Raw genomic sequence first — 11,830 nt, 5'->3', positions numbered from 1 at the left:
AACTGTCTCCAGTCAGACCCCCATCAGAGTTCAGTGTGGTGTTTTACATTGTGCCCAAGGTGCTCCCCTGCCCCAGAGATGCAGGAGCAGGACAATTGCTCCCTTGGAGAATGCTTACTCTCTCTACTTCAGGCACCAGCAGTGTGTGGGGGGGAGTGTGCACGTTGCTGCTAGCTCAGAGCAGCAAGATTTGCTCCTGCTTGTTACTTCAGGCACTGGGGACACTTTTTGGATGCTGTCTCTAAGCAGGGCTTTGCTCTGCTGCCATCATCACCACCATCATTAACAATGCTCTTCAGCTTTATTTGGGGGGGACAAGGGGATGGGAACAAACAATGTTTCCTCTACATCTTTGAACTTCAGCAGGGCTGTGGATTTAAAAAAAGATATCTTCTGTTCCACGTTACAGCCAGGCTACCTCTGTCTACTACACAAAGGATTCATTTCAGCATAACCTCTGTGGATTTTGTCCTCCCTCAGATCACTTGGAGTTAACCTGGGGTGGGGGGAGCAGACGTCCTGCTGGAATGCCAGGTCTTGGATTCTAATGTGTCTGCAGGAAAGCTGTAGATTGTCTGAAGGACACACCAAGGGCAGTGCACTGCAATGCATCAGCTAAGACAGGGCAGGATGGGGGTGATGTGAACACAAACTGAGTGACAAGTTGCTGTCACATGCACACTGCTCATGCAGATGACAGGGAAATGCTTGTACTTAACTGGATCCAGGCAGTGGTACCAAGGCTCCCATAGGAAGGATTTGTCTTAGAGGGCAGGTAAGCTAAAAATAGCCAGGCAGCTGTAGGGGAGTTTGTCTTGCCAGGTCCCCCTCAGTTAGGGAACTGCATTAGTAAAGCTGAGATTGCTCCATTTCTGTTACTGATCTGAATTTGGGTACAGGTGTAGCAGCATTAGAACCAGTGGAGAAGCAGTAATCAGAAACACATTAATTTGGGAGGGGAGTGGCTAAAGGAAAGGAGGTACAAGGGGATGCAAAATGGTTCAGAAGTGGAAAATCGAAAGTATGATAAAAATCAGGTGAAAACCAAAGGAGGGCAGGTTTTCCAGCAGTGAGAGTATGAGCTTTTACAGATGTTAGTGTAGGTGTCCCACTGGCCACCGGGATGCCAGAGGGAACCCTTGGGACAACTCACTCACCTGCCAGCCAGGCCTGCTTTGGAAAGGACTGGTGTAGAGGGGGCAGAGCCAAGAGGGATAACTTGCACTTCAGTGTTAAGTGCTGTGGGGAGGTGACTTGAATTTCAGAAGTAGATATGTGTAATTAATAGGATTTAGAATTGGTAAATGATAGATTTGTAGCTGTGTGTAATAGCAAGCCAAGTAATATAAATTGGAAACGGTTGTCTGTTTATTAGTTAATTAAACTGTTTTAATATTTATTGGAAATATGTTGACTAATCAATTAGAATTACAGTCCCTATCAGTTCTATCAGTTCTATCTCAAGCTTGCAATGTGAAGGAGGAGAGTCAGACCCTGAGGCAAAAACTCAGCGTGTGATTCTTCTGAAACTGGACTTGCATGGCTGTGTCTCTGTGGAAGGCAAAGTAGTAAGAAAGTGTTGTAAACATGTTAAACATCAGCCTGGTTACTCTTCCACTTAGACTGTCTTCCACAGTAATCTGCAATCCTTAAGGTGATGTATTTAATGTAAAAGTTCTTTCATTCCCATTTTTAGCTTATTAGTTCCTACATGGTCAAAATTGTTCCAGTCTCTCAAATATGCCTATTTTTGGTTCCATTCGTTTCAGCTTATGATTCTTGTTTTGGAACAGGGGGGTTGGCAAATTTTTTTTTGGAACATTATAATCAGCTTTTCAAATCTCTCTGGGTATTTAGTAGCTGCCGTTGCAGACCGGATGGTTTGGTTCATTTTCTTGTCTAAGTAGCCTTTTATTTCTTCTTCCTGCAAAATATTATTTAGTTTCTTTGGGGGAAAATTCTCATTCCTGATTTAATTTCCTTTGACTGTTCTCTAATGATTTTGGGTCAGCTTTAATGCCTTATGAGTAATTTCATTATTTGTTCCATCTCCGTTCCTTGATGCCTGACAGTTTCTCTCTCACCACCTCTGGCCTGATGCACAAGTTTCTGCATTAGCCAGAATTTAGAGTTTTCCCCACACAGATGAGCATCAGTAATGCACAATGGGGGTGCTATTTGTGATCCTTTCACACCAAAATTCTTTTCAGGTTGGTGGAAGCAGAAGCTGTTTTTCCCCCTTAGAAGTTCTGTCACCTTTGCTGCTCACCACAGCCACAATTACTGTTTCTTTGGCCATGTCTCTGCCCTGTGCCCAGCCAGCAACTAATGGCCACACCTCATATTTCAAGTGCATTTATTAGGAATGCTGAGTAATGCATTTTTATGCTGGGTTACTTATTACACTCACATTTTGTGTCAAGATCTAGTTGGATGAAAGAACTGAGTGCATTAAAACACCATTTGAGAGGGTTATTGGTTAATAATACCTTGAGATGCAGTTAAATGCTTTTCCTCATGTAAATTTATGCAAATGTTTTTGCACTGAAGGTGGAATTATTATAATAAAGGCAGCATTATGTATATTGAGGAAGCTGAGCTATTTGGGTTTACTCTGTCACTTAGAGTTGAAGATGCTCATTCTGTCCAGCCTAATTATTTCCACAAAAGTTTTTTTTTTTCTTTTAGTTTGTCTCTGAGCTGAATTATACTGATTGAAGAAATGCAAATGTTTAAAAAGTTCTCTTGGTACCTGTTGTTGAAGTTGGATTAGTGCTCCAGCCAGTCCTGCTCCAGCTGCTACTGCTGGTTCAGCCATTAGACCTCCTTAAAGCTGTGTGAGCAAATGGAATCTGCTTAATGCCAGCTCTCTGCACACCCTCTGTAATGGTTGAAGTTCCTTTCAGCATTTCCATCCTGCTGCAACTGGAATTAGATGGATCTGTAAATTGTTGAATGTACCTCTGCCCAATCCTGTAGGCTGCTCCCTCTCTGAAGCTCCATGCAGGGATCTGGTGCCTTCCTCTCTTAGAGCTAAAGACGACCACTAAGGGTAGCAGCTTTGTAAAGGATTGCCCTGACTGCAGCCCCAGATCCCTTCTTGGTGATAGCTATTAGCACCTTTTAGCTCATGTAAGTGCAGAGAAACATATACATAACCAGGAGAGAGCAAATGTTTGACTAAGTGCTCCAGGGAGAGCAGTAGAGAGAGCACTAGGATAGAGCCGTGCTCCTGTCTAAGGGCTGCATCCTTGGAGGATGCTGCTGACCTCCACATTCCCACCTCAGATCCCTTTTTTGCCTTTCTTATTTTTTGAAGATTTGCACGTGGAAAAGTATTTAGCTTTCATTTAAGGTAACTTTTAGTGAGCTATGCTCCTATTTACTGGTAGTTTCACTTTTCCTTTTTCTCCCACACCCCTTTTTGAAGGACCAAACAATTGATTTTTCAGTCAGAGGCAGAGTGAGAGGAGTTGGTCTGCAAATACGACTTTCTCAAGAGCTTCTGCCTACTGATGACTTTTGTTGCCAAACTTGTAGTTCTTATCCCTGCCTCAAATATGTGTAAAATTTCAGTGAAAAAACTCTGCTTTTCCTCTGTTGTTCCTGATGTGGTTTGGATTAGGAAAATCTGGGACACAGTGCTGTGCAGAAGAGAAGCAGCAAACCTGGACTGCACTGCACAGTGGATTATTTCAAGTACAGTGAGTGGGGGTAGAAAGACACTAGAATAGATGCTACAATTGACAAGAGACAGAAGCCTGAGTATTCCACGCACTGTTAATCTTGCTAGCTTTAATTTTATCAAAAAGTCTGTCTGAGCTAATTTTCATATCCTGTTTTTTTCTGTTTAGTAAGTGCACCCACTTTGGCCAATTTTGTTTGTTGTGTGTATTTACTTCCCAAAATTCATGGAAATGAGTGTTATCTTTCTATATTTGGAGTAATAAAACCAGAGAAAGCTTTTATATCAACATGAACAAAATCAAATTTGTGAAAATATTTTGTCTATGTGAGCGTTTTGAGTCTTTAATTAATTTCATTTCCTGAATTTAGATTCAATTATATGTTCCTCCTTTTAAATGTATTTTGTTGTCCATACTAGAATAGCTCTTCTTGTGACAGATGGAGGTATTAATGAAAACTCCTGATCTGGTGTGTAGACACACATTGTAAAATACAACCTGAATTTGCAGATGCTTTCTAGCCCTGGCGAAAACAAACTGACGTGAGAGATGTGCCCATCACTTAAGTAATCTGGTGAGAATCTAAAGGGGCAGGGGAGAGAATGGATTAGGATGATTTGAGTTTCATCTGAGGGAAGCATTGTTCTGGATTTGTAGTTGCTCTCTTTTAATATAAGCTTTATTATGTAACTTATTATATAATTTCTGCTCTATTACTATATTCCATATAATTCTATAATTATTCCTTATATTGTAGAATATATCTGAGTGAAATTGAACAAGAGAACATAGGTGTGTATTGAAAGAGGGACTCCTTTATACTAGAAAAACTAAATGGCTGGAAATCACTATATTTAAATATGATCCAATTTGTTACTTTTTAGAGCAATAGGATGTTCCTTCCTTCCCTCTGCTCTCTCAAGTCTAGGGCTGGGTCTCATGCAATAAATCTTTGCATCACAGCTATGTGGTCTGAATATAGGAAAAAAACCCCACTCTTAAACCTAAGACTTGTGCTGGCATTCCAGTACCTAATGATATTTATTTAACATTATTTCTAATGCTATGAGTGACAGAAAAAGGGTTAGATGAGGAAAAAAGGCCCAATGGTGTGCATGGATATATGTTAGGGTATTACAGTTGATGCTTTGGAGTGTGCCTTAGATTTTTGTGCAATTTTGCCCAAACTGGGAAACTCCAGGGCACTCCAGAACTGTGGATGTGAACACACAGAAGCCTGAGCACAGGAAGCTGGTGTGCTTCTACCTTTTTTCCTGTTTCACAGTCTATTTCATGCCTATAGTTGTGTTAAACTGCTGGTATTTACTGGGTGTCCTGCAAACAAAGGACTGATGGTGAGGAGAGCAGAGAATCAATCTGCACTGAACAGGAGATGTGGCAAGGAGCACAGGAACAGACTCTGACAGAGGCCTTGGCTGTAGCACCAGGTGAAGCTTGAGAAGAGGCAGAAATCTGGGGGGAAACAGGGGGAGGGTGAGTGATGACAGAGCTACATTACTGTTTTCTCACTAAGAAACAACATTTCCTAATAATTTGTCAGGCTCTACCTTTTCAAGCTGAAATTCATTACTACATCAAAGTGAATGCCTTGCTACTAACAGAGTAAATGTCTCTATTTAGAATGTAAATGAGAAAAATGTATGAATTACAAGACATTTTAAGACTTGTGAGTGGCTGGGTGGATGGAGTTAGTCTTATTTTAGAAATTGGCTTTGACATAATTTGATAATAAGTAATAGGCTTAGTTTCTGATTCTCTAATAACTTGAAATGCAGCAAATCTTTACTGAGCATGTGAGCTGCATTGCACATGAAGTGTACACAGGCAAGGGGGGTATGTGGGGGGCTGCTGCTTGGTTTGTTTGCAGCCTGCCTGAGCCCATGCCTACAGTGCCCTCCCCCCCGGCAGACCACCAGGAGAGAGGGTTGAAGTGAGCCTTGCTCTGCACTGAATTATGCCAGCTTGAGGATGTTATCCTTTTCCAGAAGAGCTTGGGAGCCCTTCAGGGGTTAGAAGCAGGTAACTGGAAGTCATGTACCTCCTGTGTTCCTCTGGCTCCTTCTGCCTGGAGGAGAAACCTGCCTGAAAATGCTGTATTGGGCAATTCTTGGAAAGAGACACCAGAATGCAGATGCATTCTTGTCAGAAGGAAACCCAGAAAACATTTGCACAGATGTGGTTGACACAGGAGGTCATGATCTCATTTCATATGTCACTGCTTAATCTTAGCTGAGATAATTACAGACATATGGCTGTCTAAATATGAAGTCAACAGGAAGGTATCCAGCTACATGTGGTACTACAAGTAAATCAGATTTCACTGCAACAGCCAGCAGCTGAGGCTATTAGGTGAATATTGGATGTTCCCTGACAGAATTTATCATTTAAAAAAAAGACAACAAATTTAGATTTATTCATTCTTTGTATGACTTTGGGGGCTGGTACCAATATGGATAAAACTCCCAATAGTATGCCATAATGTTCAAATAATAACCTATATAGAATTTAGAGTTACTTATTTGTGTATTTTTTTCCAAAACGTGACAGGATGAAAACCCCGTGTCCAGGAAAAGGTGTCACATCTTGCCCGAACCATTTGGGTTGATGCTGGCAAACCCTGGCAGATCTGCAGACACTGAGGTGTGGCTGCTTTGTTTCCTGGCTCAGCACTGTCCCTTGCCGGGGCTCTGAGCAGCTGCTGGCCCCAGCAGCACAGCAGCTGTGGGTGCAGTAAAGCCCTGGAGCAGAGGCTGCTCTGCAGTACTCAGAACCAGTACAAAATGTCCCTGCTGCTTTTCCCTTTATAGTGTTGACCCCAAGTGCTTTTTTTTTTCCCTTTCTCTCCAGAAGGCCTCACCTTCTGGCCATGCCATTATCACGTTTCTGTGGCTCATATGCACTGCAGCCCAGCTACAGCTTTGATATCATTGCTTCAGAGGACTCCCAGAGCTGCGTGGGAGGCCCGTGGGGTTTTTTGCAGGATGCTGCCTTTGCAGCATGCAGTGAAACCCCCTGGTTTGTTCCAAGCCCAGTGGCAGTGTCGTGCACAGCCTTGAACAGACACCATTAATTACATTATTCCCTGACTATAAACCCAGAGGGTGGGCTCTCCTCTACTGCCTCCTGTCACGCTTTTAAACCATTTGTGAGCAGGGATCTGTTTTTCTTCCTGTGTGTAGTAAACTGAGGTTAAACTCGTGTGGTGTCCTCACTCAGATTTGAACGGCCCCCCAAATCCACTGCTAGGGTAATTATTTGTCATTATTTGTCCAGGTCACAGGCAGAGACCTGCATGATGAACTTTGGCAAGGCTCTGTGGGCCAGCTTGTGCTTTTCTCTGAGCAAGTGCTTGTGGTCCTCAGGTGCTGTGGGGCAGCAGAAACTCCACAAACCCTCACCCCTCAGCCCATGACTCTTGCTGCCAGCCAGACTCTGCAGGGCTGTATCTGCAGGACCACAGGCAGCAGCAGCAACTCCAGCTCGGGGTAAGAGCCTCCCCTCGGGCTCACACGTGTTCTTGTAAACTGAGATTTCACACAAGCCAGTGAAGACATACTTCAGTTTTATTGTTGTTTAGGCATGGATAGAAACATTAATTCTTTTGCACTCTTGGTTCTTGAGACTTGCCTATAGTGACCCTGGAGCAGTGAAAAATCCAGCTCCTCGGACTGACGATTTAAAGTGCATAGGAGATCAAGCAGAATCCCAAAAGGCGAGGAGTTCTTTATATTCCTTTTTCTGTAGCTGTGAAAGTTGAAGGACTTTTTTTTCTTCTCGTTTGCCCTATATTCCCCTGACAGTGATATGAAAATTTTCAGCCCTTCCCTATGCTTTCCCTTTGGAGTTTTCCCTATCTTTGGAAGATTCCTCTCTGCGTTTAAGAATTATTTGTAGTGTTACAAACAAAGAGAGGTGATAGATGCACTCTTCTTGACAGGACTCTGGCACAACTTTTCCCATTCAGAGTCATGCCCACTGAATTTGTTTTTCTTTTAAAAAACGTGTATCGCTTGGCAGTGTTCTTGCACCAAAAGAAAAAGATATATTTATATATAAAGTAACTTTTTTGTGTGTTCACGTTTTATTTTGGAAAAACAGGTGTTTAAAAATTTTAGAATTTTTTTAACAAAATTCTAAAAAGAAAAAAATCACAATATTTACAGAGATAACAGAATGGCTTAGCCATGCAAAACAAATTACTTTGGTTTTTCCCCCATTTTACTTTGGTTTAAATATTGACCAAGATTATAATTTTTTTTTTTCTTTTTGCCAAATAAAACAGTAACAAATTAAAGTTTAGAGGCATATAACAGGATTTCCCTCTAATATTTTATACAGCATAGAGTTTATAGGACATCTTATGTATTTAATCCATGCCAATGCACTACAGGAAGCTTTTATTAAGACATCAGTCACTACTGCCCAGACATTTAACATTTTACAAATTTACAAGTAACAGTGTTTTCTGCCCCCTAAATAATGCAAAAGTGGCAAAATACATTTCCTAACGTCCATCTTTTTCTTTTTATTTATTTATTTATTTATTTATTTTTGCCTACCAGTCTATAAAAACTTACTTTTTCCCTGGATATTTGTAAATGGAAACCTGATGTTCTGCTTACTTCTACTGTTCCTCTCCATCAAAGCTGCCTGTTACCTTCTTCCAGAAACTAACTTTCCAGATAAGATGAAACTTATCTCCCTTAAGTACAGCTTTCTATTGGCCATTCACCCTAAAACCTTTTCTTATCAAGTACCATTCTAAAAATTCCCTCCAGCAAAAAACATGTTTATAAAGTTACAAACTTGAATGTAACTAAAGATACATAGACATTTCATTGTTACAATTATATGTACTGTTTGATAAATTAGGTACCAGTTAAAAACACTAAAATTATCTCAAGGTGCATTCAATATCTGTAGCATCGTTAACAAAAACACACAAAAAATATATATATATATTCTATTTTTGTGGGAAAAAAAATGCAGCTTTGATATGATCACTTTTTAAAAAAGTTTCCAATTCTGACTGGTATCTCTCTGAAAAGAAGGAAAGGTACAGTACTTTAAGGCAGCGAATAACATAAAGGAATCAAAATTAATCCAGAATTCCAGTTCCTTATCCTAATGATAACATGAAAGATGACTGATAACCATCAATAAAATGCATGTCTTGCTTTAGAAGAAAAGGATTTTTTAGCCACCAGCTGTATGTAGGCTAGGAATTTTTCCTAGTGTTCCTTACTCAATACCCAGACTTCATAGGGAAACTCTTTATTCCCTTTCTAGCTTGTTTAGCTTTGCATGGTTTTTTAAATGTTCACTTTCATTAACAATTTCGTTCATCCTTGTCACAGCTGTCACCCTTCTGCTTTACCATGATTTCAAAGAATGAAAAGGACTTTGACATTTTCCTTTAAGACAATCTTACACTCTAGGTACTTGCTACAAAGCAGAGGCTTCACTGATAACAACCAGAATCAGACATGTACCTGCTCAAAGGGTGTCATAAAAACAATTGAAATAAAACCATTACACTATACATCAGATTAACAGCAACTCCCAGAACAAAGCCTTACAGTGTATAAAAATAGCTACGTAAAAAATTTACATAAAGGCAAACAAAAAGAAATCTTCAGTGCAGACATTTACAAAAAAATATTTCAAACAGAACACAACATGGTGACCTATTATCATGGCTGTTGCCAAAATTAGTTTGTGGGTTTTTTTTAGCTTGAGATAATTGTGTCTAAAATCCTTTGAAAACCTGGTAGTATGATCTGCTTAATACTTGAACCATGAATAGCTGTCACTTCTTTGTATATGTTTAAATACAATCCACGTTCATGCTTCAATTGGTCTATATGTATTCTCTGCAAATATGAAAGATAAAGGCAGTTAAATATTTTAAAATATGTTAACCATCACAACTACTCAGTATCTAAGCTTTAAATGAACAGCTACATGACCAGTGCTTTCTTCTGCAGTGATGTAAACGCTTTCTTTCACAACAAGAATCGCTGCTGCAATATTGTTACTGGTAAAGCCAGTAAGTTTATCTGGTAAGTAATGGATTTATGGTCATTTCATTTATCCACTATCTACTATCAGATCTACCGATCTGAAGGAATACAGAGTAAAAGATTGCACTGAAGGCACACAGTGTGTTTACACTGCAACTTTTTCAAAATCCAAATTGACTTGTTTTCCACCTTTAAATCCTTCTTAGGACATAATTTCAGTATTCCCAATTCCCTTTTCCAAACTAGTGAAACAGTGATATTGCTGGTAAAGTGCCTACAGCAATGCTGCATCTCTTTATATACTATGTAATTGCTCTATATGATTTATATATATAAATCCTACACATTTAATGCAAAACTTGTGGGTTGTATTTCAAAATTTCAGACAATGCTGACATATTGAAATTGCTGACAGTTGCATTCATTTAAATAAGAAACCTTGTTATGTAAATATGAATTTTCATAATTCCACATGCTTTAAACCACTGCTACCTCAAGAAGGTATCCAGTGCTATTTACTCGAGGTCACTGAAAATCAGGGTTGTCTACAGCTTTCCTGTGGAGGAGCTTAGAATGAAACATGTAATACTCTCATTTTTAAGAACATCTGATGACTAACTCAACAAACCTCTCTATGGTTAGCTGGTTTTACAGACTCCTGTGTTATCACAGTGTTAATTTTAAATGGCCCACAGGCCAGAAAAATGTTCTACCCCCCCTCCTTTGGGTACTAGGAGGAGGTGCAGCAGCGGTGTATATATGTGTGAGCACAGGGTGGTGCTCTTGGTGCTCTGCAGTGCTCCTGTAATTCCAAACAGAACTTTGGCATCTGCCAGATCGTTTGTAAACAGTTCACTTCATACAGACCTCAGCAGGGAAAACTTTCAAACCTGTTACTAATGGAATACACAGTGTCTCTTTCCAGGACAAAACCCATCACAGCACAGGTGTGTGAAATCCAGACTACGAGAATTGTTTTGTTCTAAGGGAAGGAAGTTTCATGACCTTTGCATTAATGATGAAAAAAGTGACCAAGCACTTGGAAGCTGTTGCTTTTGGAGGGGAAGAAGTTCCTGTAAACATTTCAGGTAATAACTTGAAACCTTCTGAACTCTATCTAAACACACTCTTCATACATACACACACACATGTATCACAGTGGTACCTTACACAAATTTGTATTTTCATTTCTTCAAGCACATGCATTAAAATAAACCCAAGTATTAAGTTCCCTCCTAAGGTCAGCCTTCTTCTTATATTTGTATGTGCAGCTCTGAATTCTTAACTGGCCAAAAACTTGAGTCTGTCTGTCCTAAAACTACACCACAAAATGACCCCACTGCCTTGCCTCTGGAAGGTGAGTGTCAGACCAAGCTAGAGCTTTGATCACCAGAGAGAAATGGTAGACAAAGAGATTTTAATGCTGTAATATGAAACACTTACCTGGAATGATGACTGACACATTTTCTCTTAAGTTTCAGATTTATGATTGTTTTCCTCTAGTTTTTTGTTTTCTTCTATATTCCCAAGATCTTTGTCTACATGTTTTGACGCTGACCTATAATGCAAAGAAGGTCACTTTTGCATGCCTACAGTATTTTGTTCCATACCCATATTAATGACACTGCCTCCTCCCCTCACAGTGAACAGAAAATTTTGACAGTTCTGCTCTGAGCAGGGCAACAGGTTTGCATATGTCTGTAAACAGGACAGTGACACCAGATCCCAACTGCTGTGAGTACCACAGGAAGAATTGCAACAGGGCTCTCTGAGTTCCATCTACCTCTGGAGGAATCCAGAATTATTCTGAGCTAGCAGACATTTAGTAAGGTTAAAGCACTTGTGGAGATCTATGTTTCTTGACAAAGTAATTGTGCAGCTTGTTTCAATAAACACGAATCTGCTTTAAGGCATGCTAAAACGTTACAAGAGTGGCTAAGATATCTTGATCAACACAGCAATCTTTTGTGTACTTGCAGTAAATGCCTTTCAGAGCCCGTGCCAAACGGAAGCTCTTTAAATGTGGAGAAATTCATGAAAATTCTGGCAACACTGAAAAAAAATCTCACTCTGGCTTGTAGGTCTGTGTTAGCTATGACT

At 40.1% G+C, this 11,830-nt stretch overlaps 1 protein-coding gene across 5 annotated transcripts in view; it reads right to left on the bottom strand.

The window, feature by feature from the left end:
- Nucleotides 1-7,252: 7,252 nt before the first annotated feature.
- The window catches only part of ALCAM (activated leukocyte cell adhesion molecule), a 117,566-nt gene continuing 112,988 nt past the window's right edge, over nucleotides 7,253-11,830 (bottom strand). For all 5 annotated transcript variants that reach the window (XM_063393793.1, XM_063393794.1, XM_063393796.1 and 2 more), the window contains exons 15-16: nucleotides 11,174-11,288; nucleotides 7,253-9,580 (exon numbers count right to left, since the gene is read on the bottom strand). In XM_063393793.1, coding sequence (XP_063249863.1) covers nucleotides 11,201-11,288 — 88 coding nt within the window. In that variant the 3' untranslated portion in view covers nucleotides 7,253-9,580; nucleotides 11,174-11,200. The remainder of the gene's footprint in view (nucleotides 9,581-11,173; nucleotides 11,289-11,830) is intronic.

Source organism: Prinia subflava, chromosome 3, assembly GCF_021018805.1.
Source record: "Prinia subflava isolate CZ2003 ecotype Zambia chromosome 3, Cam_Psub_1.2, whole genome shotgun sequence".
Lineage (NCBI taxonomy): Eukaryota > Metazoa > Chordata > Aves > Passeriformes > Cisticolidae > Prinia > Prinia subflava.
Note: the sequence above shows the minus strand (reverse complement) of the source record. Positions and strands in the feature narration are given on the sequence as shown.